Raw genomic sequence first — 21,286 nt, 5'->3', positions numbered from 1 at the left:
AGGTAGAAGTTGCTTAGTACAACAGACAGGGAGGTTGGAAAATAGAATACCCATTACCCATAATCCATGACAACCACATGCATTTTCTTCATGTCAGTCCAGACAACCCATGTATTAACATAAATGTTTATTAATGGTTATAGCACGCTAATTTATTTAGTTTTGGCAGAGTAAATCTACTGTCTGCATCAGATGCTGGTAAGGTAGTATATCAAGGAGGTCATAAAAGGCTTCAGGGTGTGTTTATAATGATGAAACTCCGTATATGGATCAATCACTCCCTTGTAAAGCTATGTGCGCCTTATGTACTTCTGGTAATTCCAACACCAACTGAAGGCACCAATCTTACTCTTTACCCTATTAACTCAGTCAGTCTGTTGGGGAACTTGTCTCTCTCTCTATGTGAACAGACACCAGCAGACACCTCAGCTCAGAAACATTAGTCCAAAATCAAATAGTTGAGGGTGTGACTACACCCCAATGAATTCTGCAGCACTGTTAGAAAAGAAATGAAGGCTAAGAAACTAGGATGTGTGTACTGGTTAACCTTCCCCAGTGCTGGAGCAAAGAAGTAAAGTAAATATTAGTTTAAGGGTCAGAGCAGCAGTTTAGGAGAGAGGAAAACTGATTTCCAAACTGACTTAGCAACATTTGTACTAAAACATGTCATTTTTTGGGGGAAACACAGCTTTTTTTTAAATCAAAGTAAAGTGAAGTAAAATTGCTGTGTTGTTACGTTGGTAAGAGCAGTTTCTTATGCTAAGCCACAATGTTAATGTATAGCTAGGACTTGGCTTATGTGAACCAATGTTGATATAACCTCTTAAAGGGCACTGGGTAGTTTAGTTTAGTGTGGCTGGCAGTTACAATCAATGCGACCTGTGTAAGACCCTGTGTAAGACTTGCACTTCTAGATCGGAAATCTTTTTCATGGATGATTTATTTCAAGCATCAAGGAAATGGGTGAGAAAGGATGAGTTTTGAGGAGCACATATTTGACCCTGTTCTGTACTGACCCTGGGTCTCTGGAGGCCTCACTGTCATCTATGAAACAACAGGAAACCAGTGATAAAAACTCTCTCTGACTATTCAATGCGGCAAACTTCTGACTCTGCAAGCTTTAAATAATGAAATATAAAATTAGTCTATCCATTATTCTTTTGTCCATGTTTTTATTGTTTATTTTAGAAGCAGAAAACATTCAGAAGATACAACATTGTGTGTTATACTTTGCATGACTACTTATTGATAAAAGCAGCTGTGTGTTAATATAAGTATGTGCGTCGCACTGTACAACAGGATGGGCGGCCCTTGAATGACATCAACTGGAAGACAAACTCAATATTACAGTTTCACACACCCATGAAAACTTCCTACTACAAGGCACATCATTCCACGCCATTGCAGAACGTGAGGCTTCCGCACAATCCTCATTTCCGTCACTATTATTGGGCTCCCCATCTTGCCAGAATCCTGTACCCACCAGGTCAGTCCCATCCACCCACTTCCACTTGTTTTCTTGCTCCTTGTCAGACAGACCGATCCAGGTTATGCCGTGACTTCTGGTGACAAAATCCAGCTCACTTCTTGTGGCTATAGTCGCCAGGTTCGCTCCTCTCTCTTGACAGTCCTTTCTGCTGTTTTCCCAGGTTTTGGTCACTCCAGCACGAGAGAAATAGTAGCACTTATTGTTGAATTTTGTCCATCCTTGGTCGCAAGATGTACCTAAAGAAATACAAGTGTATTTTAGTTATTGTGATCCTGAAAGCATTGCTAAGATTTGCGGACCAGCAGGGAACAAGTTTTGGGAGCTTAAGTCCAGGTGCTCAAGACTGATTTCCATCATCAAGTGGTGTCATTTAACTCAAAATGGGTACAAAACAGGTATCTGGCATGGTCACCATAATTTTCAGTCTCTATGTGACGACACAAAGATCAAGCTTCAGTGCGTTGTAAAGGCTCATAGCTCCAGTATCATGCAGTGAACCTGCACTTGGTTAAATGATTCACACACACTGTGCAGAACATTGTAGATTGTTGAAATTGAACAGTTACACAAATTCAAATTTTTGCTTTTGGTACAAAAAGCCTACTGTTTACAAAACTTTGACTCGGAGAGTTGCTATTTTGGACACAAGATTTTAGTGTTGTCTGTTTAATGTTATACTGAGTTATTCAGTACTTCTGTTTAACATTAAACAGACAGTACAGGATTATTTAAACCAGTTTTAAATCTCTTGGTGTTTGATTATGTATTTTTATTGTCTGCATCTTCTTCAGTGTCCTCTCTACAACATTGAATCCAAATCAAAGATTATATTCAAGTTTCAATTTCTTGCCCAAGTACATTTTTTTACCTGTTCTGCTGATATTTAACCGATTGACCTCCTCTTGCAACTTATCTCGACTTGCAGCCACAGTGTTGTATTGGCTCTGAAGCACCTCCATCTCTTTTGTCAGGTTGCTGGAATGAATCTTCAGTTGGTCTCGCTCGTCTCTCAGAGCGTCTCTGTCTTTTGTCAGGTTATAAATCCAGCTTTCATACTTCGTTTCCCAATGACTGATAGCACTGGTATCTGCAACAGAGGCATTTAGAATCAATGAGAAACCATTCAAATGATCAAGTGACCACTCCTACGCAGTGTTAAACTTGAGTGTTCAGTTTAGGTTTAGACCTCACATGGCTCTGAATGCAGATTTAAAAGCTTTCTTAGACTTTATAACCAACTCTGATTTCTGCAGTCTTCCGATTAGATCGACACTGAGGATTTTGCTGTACACCAATGTTCATTGTTGAGGCAGTATTGTACTTACTGTGGGCCACCAAGATCACAGTCAGCAGAAGAAGCCCCAGACACACTACAGCAGCTCCAATCCACCACACTGAAGCACACACCATCACCGTAAGGCAATTAAACCACAAACAAGCAATGCAGATGTGCAATTTGCTAAATGGTTTAATTAGCAGTACTTAGTCTTAGTCTTAGTCTTTGTTCCTATCTGTATTTCATCATGCAATCATTTTTATAATTACTACAGCTGCTATCTCTGTTACAGTAAATGTTGTACTGTATATTGGCAGGAATGCAGTTCAGCATATGCACTTACTTGAACTTTGACATCGCCGTCCATACTTTGATCTTTCGTCAGAAGCCATCAGATTCCAACCATCTCCTCCAGCTTCCCCTGATTTGCTGTTAAATGCCACTGACATCTGTCAGATTTGTGGTCAGCGTCTTTTCACCTTCCAAGTCTTCACTCTAGCACAGAATTTCTAAGTGTTGCATCAAACTGTTTTTATTAGGGGTCAATGATTTGCTGACACAGCAAATAGAAACCTGTTGGGAGGACGTTTTGTTTGGGAAAGACAACCCCTTGATTTGGAGTCTTACTTAAAGCAGAACTCTGAGATTTTTTACATTAGCTGTGAGTTGTAGTGGATATTTTTTTATACTGTATGTCTCCAAACAAACTGTTAATAATTTGTTAAGATTACTTTGCAGATTCATTTACATTTACCATTTATATTTTACAGCTGTATGCTCGTAATTGAGCAGCAGTAGCAGTGTATTTTAATCTGTGATTTAGTTTCTGTTTCTTTGCATGAGAATTGCAGACTGAGCCTTTAAGGATGGCACAGTTACAGGACAGTCAGCAAAATTCTCTGCTTTTACTTCCTGTGTAAAATAACAGGATGTCAGCCCGTGTTTATGTGCTGAAGTCAAGTCTATTTTATCTGTATGACACAATATCTCACATCGCAAATTTGCTGTAGGGGTTTTTTCAATCTGCACAGCATACAACACTCTCTGTCCTTAAACCCTTGATTCTGATAAGGAAACCCCCCTCCCAAATAAAGCCCTTTAACAGAGGAAAAATGGAAGAAACAGAGGAGGAATCCCTCTTCCAGGATGGACAGACATGCAATAGACGTCGCGTGAACAGAATAGACCGACATAGTAAAATTACAGTATGAACAGTCATGATGACAAAATTATAAATACAAACTATCTTGTGCAAGATGTTCAGCTTTCTTCAACAGCTGGTCACTAACTTTGTCTGCTGTACGTGTGCTGGTAGTGTACAGTAGTGGGTTTACCAGAGCTCTTTAAAACACCCCTGAGTTACAGTTTGCTAGATGAACAACAGAGGGGGACACATACTGTTTGATATCATCACAGCATCTACATGTACCTCCAGTTTATACAACAAAAGTACCTTAGTTTCATTTGGTCCAGACTTTCTCAGAAACTGTTAACAAAACATTTATATGGTCACAGAAAAGCTGCCTTGACAATATTGTGACAATGAAGATAGTCTGATGCTAAAAAGCTGCAACCCAATATAAGAATCAAATCATACAGTGACACACAAGAGTAGTGTGGGTGACGTTTTCTCCATTAGTTTAGGGCTGACATATTCACAGGTTATGATGTCCATTGGGAGACTTGCTAATACCACTGGATTGCTATTGTGCAGATTGCTCTAATAGCAAAAATAATTAAGTTAAAGTTTTACACAGGAAAAGTCATGACATTGCTTTTTAATACTTCTTAAAGAATGCACCCTGTGTACTATGGCTGCTCTGTTACCATTTCTCTGGTGGCACCTTCAGGCCTGTAAAGACAATTGATCTATGTGATATTGGGCAGTGCAAATGAGGTTGACATTCAAGACATGGTATGAGTCATGTTATTCTGAATGGTTTATTCAGATCACTGCTGATTGTTTTAAGGCATCAAGGAAATGGGTGAGAAAGGATACGTTTTGAGGGGCACGTATTTGACCCTGTTCTCTGTACATGGAGAGACATTTATCCCGGGGCTCTCTGGAGGCCTCTCTGTCATCTATGAAACAGCAGGAAGCCAGAGATAAAACCTCTCTCTGACTAAACTGTTGATTCTTACACTGTATTCAATGCAGCAAACTTCTGACTCTGCGAGATTGACATAATGAAATTGTGAAATATAGAATAAGTCAGTCCATTGTTCTTTTGTCCAATGTATTTATTGTTTACTTTAGAAGCAGAAAACAATCAGAAGATACAACATTGTGTGTTATACTTTGAATTACTAATCATTGATAAAAGCAGCAACAAAATATCAATAAGATATTCTATGAAGAATAAAGGAAACTCATTCTCTGTCATCTTTTAATGGATTTATCACCTATATATTTTAGTGCTTTTCATATCATGAAAGAAATGAGAAAATTAAACTCATAAGTAACAGTATTTTAGAAGGACTTTCTTGTTCTGAACATATAGAATTACAACAGAGACACAACAAAGAGGAGCAGTTGTTATCAGATCAGTCTTTTATCTTCTATATTTCACAGTGCAAAGGATCCAAACATCAACACTGGCACGTGACCTTTGGGAAGGAATAGGGTAATATGTGTGAATATAAGTATGTGTGTTGCACTGAACAACGGGATGGGAGGCCTTTCAATGAAAGACAAACTCAAATTGCTCACACACCCATTGCAGTTTGATATCACAAGGCACGTCATTCCATCTTGCTCCGCGCAAGACCTCCACACAATCTTCATTTCCATGATCATTGGGCTCTCCATCTTGCCAGAATCCTGTACCCACCAGGTCAGTCCCATCCACCCATTTCCATTTGTTTTCTTGCTCCAGGTCAGACAGACCAATCCAGGATCTGCTGTTCATTTTGGAGACAAAATCCAGCTCATCTTTTGTGGTTATAATCACCAGGTCCGCTCCTCTCTCTCGACAGTCTTTTCTGCCGTTTTCCCATGTTTTAGTCACTCCATCAGGAGCGACATAGTAGCACTTGTTGTTGAATTTTATCCATCCTTGTTGGCAAGGTTTATCTGGAGAGAGTACAAGTGTGTTTTAGTTATTGTGATCCTAAAAGCATTGCTAAGATTTGGGGACCAGTAGGGAACAAGTTTTGGGAGTTTAAGTCCAGGTGCTCAAGTCTGATTTCCATCATTAACTTGAAATGGGTATTTGTACCCGGCTTGCCTGCTGTAAACACCCCATATATCATATTTCAAACCAAAGAGAAACTGTAATATTGAACAATATTCGAATTTTTTGATGAAATGAATTAATTCAAATTACATTTTTTTACCTGTTCTGCTGATATTTAACCGATTGACCTCCTCTTGCAACTTATTTCGACTTGCAGCCACAGTGTTGTATTGGCTCTGAAGCACCTCCATCTCTTTTGTCAGGTTGCTGGAATGAATCTTCAGTTTGTCTCGCTCGTCTCTCAGAGCGTCTCTGTCTTTTGTCAGGTTATAAATCCAGCTTTCATACTTCGTTTCCCAATGACTGATAGCACTGGTATCTGCAACAGAGGCATTTAGAATCATGTGACCACTCCTATGCAGAGTTCAGTTCAGTGGGAGGTTTAGACCTCACATGGCTCTGAATGCAGATTTAAAAGCTTTCTTAGACTTTATAACCAACTCTGATTTCTGCAGTCTTCCGATTAGATCGACACTGAGGATTTTGCTGTACACCAATGTTCATTGTTGAGGCAGTATTGTACTTACTGTGGGCCACCAAGATCACAGTCAGCAGAAGAAGCCCCAGACACACTACAGCAGCTCCAATCCACCACACTGAAGCACACACCATGACCGTAAGGCAATTAAACCACAAACAAGCAATGCAGATGTGCAATTTGCTCAATGGTTTAATTAGCAGTACTTAGTCTTAGTCTTAGTCTTTGTTCCTATCTGTATTTCATCATGCAATCATTTTTATAATTACTACAGCTGCTATCTCTGTTACAGTAAATGTTGTACTGTATATTGACAGGAATGCAGTTCAGCATATGTACTTACTTGAACTTTGACATCGCCGTCCATACTTTGATCTTTCTTCAGAAGCCATCAGATTCCAACCATCTCCTCCAGCTTCCCCTGATTTGCTGTTAAATGCCACTGACATCTGTCAGATTTGTGGTCAGCGTCTTTTCACCTTCCAAGTCTTCACTCTAGCACAGAATTTGCAAAGTGTTGCATCAAACTGTTTTTATTAGGGGTCAATGATTTGCTGACACAGCAAATAGAAACCTGTTGGGAGGACGTTTTGTTTGGGAAAGACAACCCCTTGATTTGGAGTCTTACTTAAAGCAGTGGATATACGAAGCATTTAATTACATTTTTCTAAACTGTATGTCTCCAAACAAACTGTTAATAATTTGTTAAGATTGCTTTGCAGATTCATTTACCATTTATACTTGACAGTTGTAAGCTCATAAGTAAGCACCAGTGTACAGTAGCAGTGTATTTTAACCTGTGATTTAGTTTCTGTTTCTTTGCATGAGAATTGCAGACTGAGCCTTTTAAGGATGGCACAGTTACATGATAGTCAGCAAAATTCTCTGCTTTTACTTCCTGTATTAATCAACAGGATGTCAACCTGTGTTTATGTGCTGATTGTGTGCTGTTGTCAGAAATTGATCTTTCGGGGAAGCCCGCCTAACTATTCAACCCAACCCCTAAATATCAGCACTTGGGTACAATTGTAGCCTTTAATCAGAATCAGAATCAGAATCAGAAACTGTTTATTGCCAAGTAACATACATTACAAGGAATTTGCTGTGGTCTGAAGGTGCTATTGTTTTGATAACAAATAAGTAGAATATAAAAGCTAAAATAAGAATAAGAATAAAAATAAAAATAAGATAAGATAAATAAGTGATAATAGATAGCCTTGATAGCTTTCCATGTAACCATGCAGGTTATATAGGGCCAAAGAGTAGTGCACAGCAGCTTGAAATGTATTTATATTGAATAGTCACCATAAGGACAGCATACTTGCTGTACACTTACATGTACTGTAACGTAAGCTTATATATGAAATCAGACTGCAAACCGTCAGTGTGTCCCCCTCTAGAGGCCTAAAGGTGCATAACACTCAACACCTGACAACAGTTCAATTCATTTAGAAAGTTTGGTGTTACCAGTTACCTAGAACTACTTATTAGAAGTCAGCTACCCAACCTCTTTACTGAACATGCGAAGGCATGTCGGTGAATAGAGGAACAACATCTGTTGCTGGAACAAAATGTGACAAGTCGCAATCCCTTGGTAACTAAGTTCAAAGCCTTAAAAACTATATATGTGAGAAATCGCTCTGGGACAATTTCTTGTGATTTATAATATTTATAAATAGAGTGTTTCTATAACGTATTATCACATACATTTTTGGGATGAGTGAGAGGGGTTGGAAGGGAAAAGAAAGTGATTTTGTCACACATAATCATCAACATAACAAACACAGAGAAACATGAAAACATCCAGTTCCAATTAAAACACACATTTGAGCTAAATGCTAATGCTAGCATGGTAACATGCTGGTGTTTAGCAGGTAGGCTATAAAGTTTCACATGTTCACCACCTCAATTTAGCGTGTTAGCATGCAAACATTTGATAATTAGCACAAAACTGAGGCTGATGGGAGTATCATCGGCTTTGAAGGTAATCATACAACAAAGTATTGGAAAAACTGAAAATTTCACCTATTTATGGAAAAATTAAAAGGATCACCAAGTTTATTACAACTCATTCTAAGGAGTACATGAATGTCTTACCAAATTTCATGGTAATTCATTCAATAGTTGTGGAGACATTTCCCTTAGGACAAAAAAATAACTGCTGAGCCATTTTCTCAATAGCTCACCAAAGCACAGACCCTTAATTTTGATAAAAACACGGCCTTTTTCTGTGGCGCCCACACCACTGCCAAACTTTACAGTCTTTGCTCTAGTAGTGAGAGATGTAAGATACCTAGCCCCATATGTGACCTCTGCACTCCTTGGCTTAGTCACACAGGCTTCTCAGCGCAAACATTATGGGGCAAATACAAATGTAATTTTTTTTACGTGTTATCCTGCACTTTGCATCTTCCATGTTATCCTAGTTGTACCTTTAAGCTCCATTCGTGTGGGTTGCAATTTGCAATCTCACCTGAAACATTAAAGTAGTCCTAAGAAATTCTTGTCATTCTTGAAGATTTTATGCCATCACACTCTGAAGCGGACACATTTTTCAATTATACATGATGAAGACAACATTTATTCACTGTAATGTTAAAATCAGATTACAGACACAGAAAGGTCATATTAACTAGGATGTTTTGTCCTCTGCTACTCATTTGAAGATACTATTATTTCTAAAAGTATATCTATAAGTATCCATTTTGAAAAAAAAGAAGAAATTTGAATGTTTTTCACAACAGGCACTTATACCAGCTTTCAGTTGTTTCACATACACATGTAACTCAGTAACACTTCACCGTTCTCAAAACTGCATTTCTCGTCACTGACAGGCTTCTGCAGTGCAATCTGGCATTTTCCCATGAAGTCATCCTTGCCATTCAAACCTCCGTCCTCGTCCCAGACCTCGATCCTCAGTATGTTGCTTTGGGCATTCTTGTAGACAAACCACTGTTTAAATACTGCAGTCCTGTTGTTTTGAATGACTCCAGTTGTCATCGTCACTTCGCCAACTGTCATCTACATTGGATTAAAGATACATTTTATTTGAGAACAGTAATGACACACATACACAAGTGAAACACATTTCACATTTATTGCTACACTTTCACCATGTTTGAATGTCAAAGTCATGTCTCAACTGTTTGTTGCTAGAAAGTGATCATTTCGAATTGTGAGTTCAGTTTTTAGACTATGCAAACATTATGTTGGCTTTAAGAGATGTGGATGTCCTACCTTAATATATGTGTCTGGCAAAGAGAAAGTATCCCCGCGACGTAGAAACGAGTTTTTCAGAAACACATTCACTGTTTTTCCTTTGCATTCACCAGATCCATCAGTGACTTCAAGGTGGGACAGTACCATCAAAAGCAGCGACGCAACAAGAACTGTACACTTCATCCTCACTCTTCACTTCACCTGTGAGAGCAAGAGAGCTGTACAGACAAAAGCAGAAGCTCCTGGATGAGGTGTGTGATAGAAGGGCTGGTCATGACACCTTTGTCATCTGCCAAAGAGATGAAGGGGAGGGCAACACTAGGCTGTGTGTGCGTGTGTGTGTGTGCGTGTGTGTGAGAGTGTGTGTGTGTGTGTATCTTAGACAATCTAAGATAAAGACACGTGTAAGACAAACTGATTTGCATACGACATTGCACACTTATTTGGGTATGGGTCCACAAATCAAGGTTCAAATGGAATGAACTGAATAATACGCCTTCAGTGGGACTTTTTCTTATTAAGGATGTGGTGAGACATAAATGGAACACTCATCCTAAAAAAACACAAAATATGAAATCATTTATAATTCTACTCAGATATCACTTTACAGCTAACACATATTTTATTCCAAGAAATGTAATTTTAGGTGTGATTACTTTATGAAGCCATTCTCTAAGTAAGTGCTGTTTGCATTTGAGCAAGTATTAGCCTAAATCAAGGTCACAAGTTCTAAAGTAACTAAAACTAGAATTCAAAAGCAATACTGGTTTGGTTATTAATGAAATGTAAATGTCAAAGCAAGCCACCAGCTAGCAGTGACTCTGAATTTGTAGAGGAGTGTGACAAAATGGAATCCTTCATTTTTTAATTGGTCTCAGCGAATCAGGTCCTCAGACTATTATGCTACTATAGTTTAACACAGTAAGAGACTCTAGATGGAAATGAATAAACCCATCCAAGCCAGCTTGAGGTGGCTCGAAACACTGTGTGTCACAGATGATGGGAATGGGGCGGGACTTAACTCAGTTCTTCCAACAGGTAACTTTTACTCCGCCATCTAACCAATGAGAGACCAAATGACAGGCAGATAGGTGAGTTCAATTATTCTGTTTTCTTTTTTTTAAACAACAGAAAATGGTTGAAAAGTTGAAAACTTAATCAGTCATAAGCCAGTGGTGATACTGAATTACATTTCTTGGGGGGCAAGTACCTCCACATAATATATTACATTAATAATTAAACAACGCTTTAGGCACCACAAATGGAATTTCCATTTGTGTAATATGAGTGTAATATTTAATAATAAATAAATAATATATATATAAATAATAGCTGTCTGTCTGTGATGATGTAATGTCATTGTTCCATTCTTCAAGGAAAGCAATACAATCTGATTATGCAGGAACATTTATTTTCATTTCACTTATTTTTTATTACATACATTCATCAACAATCAACAAAATATATATGTATACTTATATCTCTTTTGCATGCAAGTGTGAAAGTCTCATTGACTCAAGATGATGCCGTGGCAGGTGTCCCCCTTCTTCCTCCTCCTCCTGCTCCTCCTCCTCCTCTTCTCCTGCTCTTTGGGAACTCACAAATGAAAAACATGGTGGCTTCACACTCCACATGAGCCCATGTTCCAGTGCTGAGCAGCTCCACACAGCTTGAGTTTGTGGTGGGAGATACTCTGGAATTCAGCTCCTGCTCTTGGCTCCAAGCTGCAAACCCCTGCAGAGGGCTGGAGTCTGCATAAACATAACTGCTTGTTCCATCCTGATGACAAAAACAGAGGATATTTAACCAATTCGGCCCTACATACTCCTGCTTTCATCATCATCTGGTCATATTGTCTAATGGGTATGTTTTGCTGTGGGTTTTTTTGTCACTTGTTGCTATGCATGCTCATTAAAAATCACTGATAGCTGATATTTTTTTGTACTTTAAGACCAAAGACTTGTGTGTGTGTGCGTGTGTGTGCATTACAGTACATTCTGATGGCGACCACTTACTATATCCTTGCTATGAGCTTGCACTCCTATGTAAACTCTTGTCAGTCCCGCCTGGCTGACGTAGTCTGCCATGAGACGGTTGGTGTTGCTGGTTTTTGGCATGGCCAGGGTGCCTCCTCTTAGCTTGCAGTTCATTGAAGCCTCTCTGAACCTCTTGGGCTCCTTCACCAGCAGGTAGTACCTCTCTTCTGTTTCCTTCAGCCCCAGGATGACTGCACAGGACGGGGTTAAAGGTCAAAAGAAGTTAGGATACTTCCATGATAATCTAATAATCTTCTTTGCAAAGAACGTGTGTGTACAATGCAAAAATGAACACACTACACACACAAATAGTATTTAGTAAATGTATTTAGCTTTGTCTTGTTGTCAAAGTTCATCAAATTACATGCTAGGAGTAAGCAAAATCATGAAAAAAAGTTATTCTTATGAACGAACTTGGTGTTTATACACTTTTCCAACTCAACTTAGTTGCAGTAAAATGCAGAAACAGCAAAAATGCTTTGAAAACAGATTTAGACAATAAGCAACACAACAGAAGAAAGACTAAATATTAAGTAACAAAACATTGTGTTTCTTATTAGATGGCCTACAAATTCATAAATTCTAAAGCATAGCTTTTGCAGCTGGGTTCATTTCTGAAAATATTTCCCTTTTTATCTTTAAAGCTGTTATGGTTTTCAAACTTTTGACAATATTCAGTTAAGTGGCAGTAATCAATACTCCCACTTAACATACTGTAGTGTATGTCAAACCATAGATATCAACCATCCAGTACTCACCATTCTTCACAAACTTGACAGCATTCCTCAGCTTGCCTACACTGACATCCAGTTGTCCAACCACCTTCCTGTACTTGCCACAGTCACATGTTGTGCCTGATGGATTAAACAAGGGCCAGCACATCATTTCAGTGTGTACAGTGTAAATAAAGTATTTCTGATTCTGTGTGCATCACCTTCCTGCACTATGACTGACGTGATAAACCATACCACAGTATGTTAGTGTAAGACCTCACAGTAGAGCACAACTGTGCTTTCTTTCTTGTATGATTTGTTCCCCTTTAAGAGCCAAGTGTAAGTCCACAGTAACTCTATGCAGACAGGTGCTTTGCTGCTGCATGGCAAAAGCCTCCTCCACCCTAGCCTCGGGTTATTTGAATTAAGTTAATACCACTGAAGGATTATTTGCAATGTTTGCTACAAATTTTATGATATGTACACAGGGAGTAAGAACACAGTAGAACAGTGACATTTTTCTTTTGTTCATTATTCTTTTGTCTGCATCCGACAGACAATAGCCAAAACAATGAAAAACATCACCGCCACACTAATATTTTCTGACAGCTGAGTAGCTCCTCCACTGTATTAGGGAGTAGTAGGGAGCATCCCCAAGAAGGTCTAGAGTCATTTTATAGGAACTGATCACAAGCAAATGTTGTTTTCTTTATTGCAATAACTGACAAGAATAAAGTTTGCTCAACTCTATATTTACCAGTTCAAAGACTGAGTGTTGACATTTTAGGGAACTACGGACATTCTCTGTCCAGGCTGTTGATTTGTAAATGTAAAATTGCTGTAACATCATAATGTCGGTCTGAGAAGTGCAGAATGGCAGGTATTGTCACATGCAGGCAATCACTTACTCACCTGCTTTCCCTTTTAAACCTGAGGGCCCTTCTGAACCTGTGTCACCTTTGTCACCTGCAGAGAAATAGAAACCACATGTGAGACAATTCTTATAATTATGACATCAGTGATGCTGACAATTACCTTCTTCTTGTTTTTAATCACCTCAAATACATATAAATAACATACTACAATCCTGACTAGCTACCAATAATTAACTGTATTGCATTATTACAAAAGCTTCTTGTGTTGTGATAATATTGTGACGTAGTAACAATAGATTACCACTAGATGGCTGTATCATATATAAAACATTTTATATATGGTTGCACACATGTATAGATTTACTCAGGTCAAATTTGACAGTTGCACATTTTGGGGAAGTGGGCTGCAGTACAAACATCACAATAGGCTGGTTTTGTATGAGGAAGGCAGAACAGTGACATATTGTACTTGTGTGTGTGATTTTTTTTATTATTCGGATGGAGCGAACAGTTACAGTTTGAGCACCCTGACAAAAATGTGAAAACACTAACTAATAAGTGAAAAATGGCTTCAGACTTAACTTATCATCCTGTTGCCAGTATAGAAGCTCCATGGGTTATTAAAGTAAAAATGCCACCAGTCATGCAGTGCAGTGTCATCTCTGGGGCATACAGTACAACGAACCCCAAACAGTCAGTTAGTTGTTTTGTTTTCCATATGAATTCACTAGTTACACATAGTTTCACAATTTATAAGATAATAAGCAGACATATGCATATAATTATAGCAGATACAAAGAATACTTGCTCATGTATCATAATAATCTTATATATTTCTTGAATGAACACCAATTTTGCTAATGTAGACATAGAGATGAGCACTATATTCTGTGAGTGAGCCTATAACTTGATCAAAATCCTGTAAAAGAGTAACTGAGTTTTAGTCTGGGACTCTGCTAAAGCTGACACTGCCCTGAAAATGTGTTTTTCTTCCCAGGTGTTTTATGAGCTACAGGCGCTCAGGATCAAGGGAAATCCAAACCTGTGACCTCACTGCTTTGCCTGAGATGGCTGATGCACAGCCACTTTCCTGTAAGCGTATTAAACATAATGAATACGGAGAAAAGTGTATGCCTAGAAAGGCAGGGGAACATGACTGCTCATAAAAATAAAAGTAAAGATAGAAATTGTTTCAGCCACCCTGGGCAAAGCAACTGCATGACATCATACTGCAGGATTATGGTTTCTTCTATCTTAGGATGTGATAACTCAAAACATAAAAGAAATGGGAAAAATACGTACTTTTTAAGGAAAACTGCAGTTGGCTTAGCAGTTCCTTCTTGTGTGTGTTAGTCTTGGGACTAATTAAGTTTTCTGATTTGTGTAGAAACGTCCATTCTGCTTATTTTAATGTTTTGAGTCTGTGGTTACGGAGCAGCTGTCCAAGCTGAGGAGGAGTTCAGGAAACTGTATTTCTTCTTTTAGGGTATTATAAAGTCATTAAGGTCCTGCAGGTCCTTTTTTTTTTTTGTGCCATTTTGGTTGTCTGTCGTTGACAACTGAAAAAGTTTCAAGGCACAGGAACAAGGACACATTTATAGACTTTACAGTTATAAAGTTCATCAATCTTTCTCTCATTTTGGAGATACGTTTTGAGGATAGGAAGCTTCCCTTTGATGCCCTCTCTCATTTGATTACTGTACTGTATATAAAGTATTGGAATTAGTAATACTAATGAAATTTCATAAGGGCTATGTTTACACTGTAGTATAGGGTTAACTGAATGAGAGAGATACATTATAGAGCGAGAGAGAGAAGATTAAAGAGAAAAAGAGACAGAAACAGTGATATAACCACATATAGAAACATGAACTTTAGATTAAAATTAGATTAAAATGGCTTTCCTTTGTTATACCTTTGTCTCCAATACGCCCCATCTTTCCTGTGTGGCCCACCTCTCCTTCAAGCCCAGTCTGTCCTGGCACTCCTGGGGAAGAAGAGAAAGAAAGACAGGGGACGAGAGGAGGGGAAAATACGAAGAGTACTGGATCTGTAGGTATTTGAGACACGATAAAAAAATCTCATCATCTCAGTTTGAAATTATGACTTTCCAATCCAACACAGTGTGCATAATATACAGAAAAGGTAGGATATACAATGCAAACATTGTAAATATGGTAGCTATCGCTGCTTCATCTTATTTTTTACAGATACATTCTGTCATTCAGGTTTGTCATATTCTGACGACTGGGACTGTTTTTCATGGCTTTCATCATTTTTCTTTTTCATTTCTCATTATTTTGTTGTTTTCAAGCCTAATCAATATAATTGCATACTCCCATCTCATCTTTTAGAGATCATCCTTGTGAGCCCTGAGGGTTTTTTTTTCCAAACAATGGCTGCATAGCTTGGTTCCTAAATTGATGCTGTTATTGTTCTTATTATTATGCCAGTAAATAGATTAGAGGGAAAAATGCTGATTTTTTTCAGGCACTAACTTAAGTACTTTGTGCTGAGAGGCTGTTTGCGGAGTGAAGATAGTCTGTGAGAAAGTCTGCGTTGCTGCAAGATATGGTTTAGTCAAAGTGGCAGTCCACCTTTAAAATGTAATAAACAGAGTAAATACATGCATGTATTATTTATTTGTGCAATTTTATTATTCTATTTAGCTATAAGCATCCATTGTGATTATTTATATAAGTATATTTGATCTGATTGCTGTCACCGCAATGACTGTAATCTGATTACTGTCCTCTGTCACTCCACATCACAGAAGGGCTGCTTTAGTTTTGGTTTTTGAAGATGTACTGAGATATACTGAGATACTGAGGAGGTGCATGATTTTGGATGTTACAGTGAAAGTGTAGAAGCTCAGAGAATATCAGAGAGAGAGAGAGAGATTGTGTGCGTGTGTGTGTGTGTGTGTGTGTGTGTGTGTGTGTGTGTGTTTGTGTGTGTGTAAGTATGGGAAAGCTACGGAGCAGACTGAGGCTTTCTGCCAACACTTGAATGAGTATTTCCTCAGGAAACTATTCAACTGGAAATTGATGGTGTTTGAAATGCTAAGTGACGCATTGGAGAGGCCTATTGCTATTAGAGGGATTTGCCACACACACACACACATATACACACACACTACTATTTCCCATTTCCCACTCTCTCATGTTGGTTTTCTACTTGATGATTTGTGAGAAGTGTTGGCGAAAGGTGTGAGGTCGTATGGATTGTGTGAGGTCCGGTGGTCTCTGTACAGCTCTGGCTCTATCGGAAATGCCACTATTACACTATAATCTAATTTTTGTGGAATTTTTCAGCATGAATGCCTGAGAAGCACCATCACAAAGTAAATATTATGACTATTTTGACCTGAGAACTGATTGTGAACAGTGATTATAGGTGTTTCTTTTTTGCTATATGAAGAAATGTAATCTGTTGGTCTCTTGTTATTCCTTCTGTGTCTATAAAAGTTGATTGATGTTGTTTTCGCAGTGCTCATGCTTGCCAGTTAAACCGCCTATCTTAACGTCCAGATAACAGTCCTTCCTATCACTGCAGTGGGTCTTTATAATGGCCAACCCCTCCAACTGGTTTAACGTCTGGATTCTCCAGCTGCTAGAGGAGAAAGGAGGTGAAGCCACGTTGAAATCATGGAGCCTTACACACATTTTAAACCTTCAAGGTATTTCAAAAGCACTGACAGACTAGATGTTTTCAAGGCTTATTATAACAAAAATGCAAGAGATTAAAATGCAAAGCAGACCTTAGGTCAGATAGCTCATTACATATTGTTTGCTCAAGCATAAAGAGAAAATATGCTTTTTAGAGCTTAGTGGACAGAGCAGAGAGAGCTGGGTCACATGAAATAAAGGCCATGAGCCAGATTTTCCATTTGTTGCAAATACACTTCATTCCAACAGGTTCTTCACAAGAATTGAGAGCATTACATAACACCTAACTCTAGTGTAGGTAACACTATCGTCTCAACTTTACCAGCAGTTTTAAGTAAAGCACAATTAACAGATGCAGAAATCCAGCACGACTGTTTGTTGACGTCAATAAGTTTGGAGCAACAAATTGTTTTTGTTGCCCACCAGAGCATTCAGTCATGTATTCCCTTTTCCAAAATTAAGCAACTGTTTCCTGTAAAACGGCCTAAATTAAGACAGGGAATACATGCGTCATCTGTTGAGCTGTTGACATACTTACAAAATCATCATAGGAACCTGCGTTCATTCCTACAGTAAGCAAACACACAGCGAAAAACCATAATTATTGGGTTTACTATACTGTTGAAAAATATCCGCAAAGTTGAAAAGTTGAAAATGGTTCACACATATATATATATATATGTACTTTTTTTCTCTTTACACTTTTGGAAAAGACTCAAGCATTCCTGGCATTTGTCTCTCACACAGTCTGATGAGAGAAGTGTGTGTCTGTTGTTGTAAAGTGTGTGCATGTATGTGTGTGAGGACCTCTATGTGAATCTGTGGAGAGCCAGAGGGCAGCCAAGAACCACTGCTTTTATACGTGTGTGTGTGTGTGCGTGTGCGTGTGTGTGTGTGTATGTGTGTGTGTGTGCGTGCGTGCGTGCCTGCGTGTGTGTGCGCGTGTGTGTGTGTGTGCATGTGTGTGTGTGTGTGTGTCTGTGTGCAGACATCTGTGTATATGATATGGTTGGTTGGTGTGCCAGCTAGTCCACCAGCCCAGTTGGAACACATATGGTGAAGCGGGACGCCACTGCTTTCCTCAGCAGCAATTGACATGTCTGCTTCCTCCATAGAAACTCAACAGTGCAGGTCTGTCTGTCTGTCTGTCTGTCTGTCACAGAGCAAAGCAGGAGTCTGTATCCACTGCACAGCAAAGGAAAGCAAGCTGTCTTAGAGCAGGAAAAAGCAAAAGCTGCTGCCAGGGCAAAGTCACGCAGGCTGTCTGGAAGCTCGCAGTGCAGAAAGTAAGGCGTGATTGTTTGTCCAGATTACAGCAGCAATGTAAATTATATTTTTGAGTTACAGACATGAAGTCAGACTTTGTACTACTGTTCAATCATAAAAGAAAAGTGTGGCCTTCCCGCCCATTGCTCTGATGGCTGAATTCCATTTAGCTACTACATCACACTGTTGTGGCTCACTTGGACACTTTAATAAAACAGAGCTATCGTTAATCTAATAAATAATACCTGTACTTTCCCCACTATGAAATGTCAAAATGTCTGCTGTGTAAAAGGCCTATTTGATACACTGAAAAAATAATACCACTAATCTAACATGTAATTTATTTGTTAAGTCCCTTTAAAAGAGTAAAAACTCACAATAAAGTGAGATTACTTTACACTTTTCATCACAAATTATCAGGATTTTTCATAAAAATGTTTAATTATCTGAAAAATAGTGGAGCAAGCATTGCTCTGTGTTCTGAATTGTGAAGTTTAGTACAACTGCAATCAACACCAAGCAATACACAGTCACCTACTGTACTGGTCCATGTCACTGTTTGTCAACCACATATTGTTGGTTCCATGTCTATTCTACTTCACAAGTTGTGTTTGATTCTACTGTGACTCACAAAGTCGTCCATATAGTGTGTGTGCCATTAAAACAGACTTGGAGTCAGTGATTATTCTAATATTATGTTCTATATAATATATGATATACCTGGAAGTCCTGGTGGTCCGTTCTTGCCCAGTTTTCCCTGATCTCCCTCCTCTCCAATCTCACCTTGGTCTCCTGGATTATAAAGGAAACACAGTAAAGGGTTAGAGTGTGAAAGGGGATTTGATATACCCAAAGAGCAGAGCATGTTTCCGTTAGTATTTCATGCACAGTTCTGTTCAGAAGGGGCCTGTCACAGGCATGCTAGTATAGTAGATACCTGAATGTATGTAGTGGTGTATACTGCTGGCTTGCTTTCCCAATGTGGCAGGGATTAAATCTGCATATTCCCACTCACTTCTGGCAAGGATGGAAAATCAAAGCCACCACAGGATGATGATCCATTATCAAAACAGTTGGCCAAGAACTACTGCAGAACAGTACGTCACAGTTGGGTGAGTGAGTGCTTGTGTATGAGATCCAGTGCTGGTCCATTTGTGGGTTTGGGTTATCATTAGGTCCGCTGTAATGTTAAGTTTGAATGTTTATAAACATTTTATAAACATTTTTCCCTCTTCATGTTCCATTTTAATATATGCTCATCCAAGCCAATATAATTTTCAGAGGCACTAGCTCCTTGTAAGTATTAGTGACACAACACAGTTTTCAGAGTTGAAAGCAAAAATGAGGTGTAGGAGAAATATCTCTGGTGGGTCCGCCGCTCAAAGAGCTCTTGGCAAGAAACCTTGAGAGGTTTCAGAGTGTCTATTAGAGCTGTAATCTTGCCCCATTTGTTGATGCCAACAGCACTTCAAATCTTGTTAAGTGCTGGGCTTTGAAACGAAGGATTGTAACAAACCCCCTCTATTAGCCTGGAGTAGTACTTTGGAAAATTATCATTCAATTCTGCAGGCTGTGGAGACATTTTCAAGTAACCTAAATCATTGCAATTTCAAGTGTTTCTGCCTGCATAACAGTATTTCCTTTCTGGACTACTGAACTGAAACCATGTTAAAATTAATGTCTCATTTGTGGGATTAAGGTGTCAAATCACAGAGAGATTTCCCATGCCTGATACAGTACATTCTGGCAGTGATTCAACATGTCAGTAAGCAATAGGATCACTTTATGTGACATAAAAGCGAATTCAAAGTTTGTCATCTAACTTTTCTTAAACAAACTGTGTCTTGACCAGTCCCACATTCTTATGTCTCAATACGAAATAAAATGCCGGTAAATCTATTTAAAAAAAGCTGAAGTCAAAGTACCAGTAAATACAACAAAAGCATGTTTGTCCCGACATTTCTTCAGGGTATGAAACATAGAAAAATGCACGTCCGACACCCACTCAAATACGCAGACGTGAGAATACACACATTCAGAGGCTGAGTCTGTGGTCAGTCGTATCTGGGATGCGTCTTGTACAAATAATCAGTCCAGTTTAGTGTCAGCTGTCTAAATACACACTGTCACAATGGGACTTTCTTACTAGTACAGGAAATTCAGTGGAAAGCTGACGAAATGTCCACTCACGTCCTTGTGAGTGTGTATAATGTTATGACGAGAGTAAAACTAATATGCACTTTTCTATGTTCAAGAACTGTAAGAATTCAGATCAAAGGCCTCTTTTACATTGATGATTTCTTTTTACTTTTTCACTTGACAGACCTCCAATCTCAGTTTCTGTATATCGACTCCTGAAGTAACGTCTCTCTAACGTTCTTTTAAGCCCGAACTGAAAGCCATGCTCTTCAGTAGTGTGAATGTAGCTGAAAAAAAAACGGTGCTTAGCTTAGCTGTGTATTTTATTAGGTCTGTCTGTCTGGATCAGCAGGGGGAACAAGCTACTGGATGTCGTAAAATGGAAAACACACACGAGGAGGCATTCCCTCCAAAAGACTATGGGGTAGCAGACTGCTTGCTAATAAACTACAGGACATTACATGCTTGGTACCTTTATCATCAGCTCTGTTAACACTGAACTCATAGCACAGACTCACAACACATTCTGGGACATGCGTTACCTTTAGCTCCAGGTAGGAGGGAATTGGTGCAGACTTCTGTAGAGGCTGAGATGCAGTTGAACACAGCTGCGAACACACAGAGCACCAACAGTCCCATCATCTCCCAATCATCACTGACCACCAACGAAGATCCTGATTTTTAGATTTGCAGGTTGTTACTAGAGCCAAAGTAATGACTGTGTAAAGTATCTCATGCACCTACTGGCAGTTTTAACTGTAAGACCAGAAGATCAGTGCAGAACTAACGAGCAAACGTTCTGCAGAGAGGGTCAGAACAGAGCCATGCTGTTGTTTATAGAACACGCTTCTATGCTCTCTCACTCTCACTCTCTCACACTCCACACACACA

At 38.9% G+C, this 21,286-nt stretch overlaps 3 protein-coding genes across 3 annotated transcripts; all 3 read right to left on the bottom strand.

Moving 5' to 3' along the window:
* Positions 1-1,168: 1,168 nt before the first annotated feature.
* LOC139290398 (CD209 antigen-like protein C) lies at positions 1,169-3,252 on the bottom strand. The gene is made up of 4 exons (XM_070912168.1): positions 3,109-3,252; positions 2,815-2,883; positions 2,358-2,576; positions 1,169-1,725 (listed from the first exon to the last, which is right to left on the bottom strand). Exons 1-4 carry the CDS (start codon positions 3,212-3,214, stop codon positions 1,322-1,324), a joined length of 798 nt encoding a protein of 265 aa, XP_070768269.1. The 5' UTR covers positions 3,215-3,252; the 3' UTR covers positions 1,169-1,321.
* A 1,849-nt stretch (positions 3,253-5,101) lies between these two features.
* Positions 5,102-6,928, bottom strand: LOC139290477 (CD209 antigen-like protein C). The gene is made up of 4 exons (XM_070912266.1): positions 6,823-6,928; positions 6,529-6,597; positions 6,102-6,320; positions 5,102-5,838 (listed from the first exon to the last, which is right to left on the bottom strand). The coding sequence occupies exons 1-4, from the start codon at positions 6,926-6,928 to the stop codon at positions 5,447-5,449; spliced, it is 786 nt and encodes a 261-aa protein (XP_070768367.1). The 3' UTR covers positions 5,102-5,446.
* A 4,285-nt stretch (positions 6,929-11,213) lies between these two features.
* colec10 (collectin sub-family member 10 (C-type lectin)) lies at positions 11,214-21,037 on the bottom strand. The gene is made up of 7 exons (XM_070912491.1): positions 20,938-21,037; positions 18,977-19,048; positions 15,238-15,309; positions 13,360-13,413; positions 12,493-12,588; positions 11,714-11,925; positions 11,214-11,477 (listed from the first exon to the last, which is right to left on the bottom strand). Exons 1-7 carry the CDS (start codon positions 21,035-21,037, stop codon positions 11,214-11,216), a joined length of 870 nt encoding a protein of 289 aa, XP_070768592.1.
* Between the last annotated feature and the right edge of the window lie 249 nt (positions 21,038-21,286).

Source organism: Enoplosus armatus, chromosome 9, assembly GCF_043641665.1.
Source record: "Enoplosus armatus isolate fEnoArm2 chromosome 9, fEnoArm2.hap1, whole genome shotgun sequence".
Classification (NCBI taxonomy): Eukaryota; Metazoa; Chordata; class Actinopteri; order Centrarchiformes; family Enoplosidae; genus Enoplosus; species Enoplosus armatus.
Note: the sequence above shows the minus strand (reverse complement) of the source record. Positions and strands in the feature narration are given on the sequence as shown.

What these genes read in the sequence shown, in the direction of transcription:
- LOC139290398 (XM_070912168.1), bottom strand. Translation starts at nt 3,214, where the DNA reads ATGTCAGTGGCATTTAACAGCAAATCAGGGGAAGCTGGAGGAGATGGT. An exon ending in TGTGATCTTGGTGGCCCACA is followed by an intron (nt 2,577 to 2,814) that starts GTAAGTACAATA and finishes CCTCTGTTGCAG; the next exon opens with ATACCAGTGCTATCAGTCAT. An exon ending in GTTAAATATCAGCAGAACAG is followed by an intron (nt 1,726 to 2,357) that starts GTAAAAAAATGT and finishes GTATTTCTTTAG; the next exon opens with GTACATCTTGCGACCAAGGA.
- LOC139290477 (XM_070912266.1), bottom strand. Translation starts at nt 6,928, where the DNA reads ATGTCAGTGGCATTTAACAGCAAATCAGGGGAAGCTGGAGGAGATGGT. An exon ending in TGTGATCTTGGTGGCCCACA is followed by an intron (nt 6,321 to 6,528) that starts GTAAGTACAATA and finishes CCTCTGTTGCAG; the next exon opens with ATACCAGTGCTATCAGTCAT. An exon ending in GTTAAATATCAGCAGAACAG is followed by an intron (nt 5,839 to 6,101) that starts GTAAAAAAATGT and finishes TACTCTCTCCAG; the next exon opens with ATAAACCTTGCCAACAAGGA.
- colec10 (XM_070912491.1), bottom strand. Translation starts at nt 21,037, where the DNA reads ATGATGGGACTGTTGGTGCTCTGTGTGTTCGCAGCTGTGTTCAACTGC. An exon ending in GGGGCGTATTGGAGACAAAG is followed by an intron (nt 13,414 to 15,237) that starts GTATAACAAAGG and finishes ATTTCTCTGCAG; the next exon opens with GTGACAAAGGTGACACAGGT. An exon ending in AAGCTCATAGCAAGGATATA is followed by an intron (nt 11,478 to 11,713) that starts GTAAGTGGTCGC and finishes TTTTGTCATCAG; the next exon opens with GATGGAACAAGCAGTTATGT.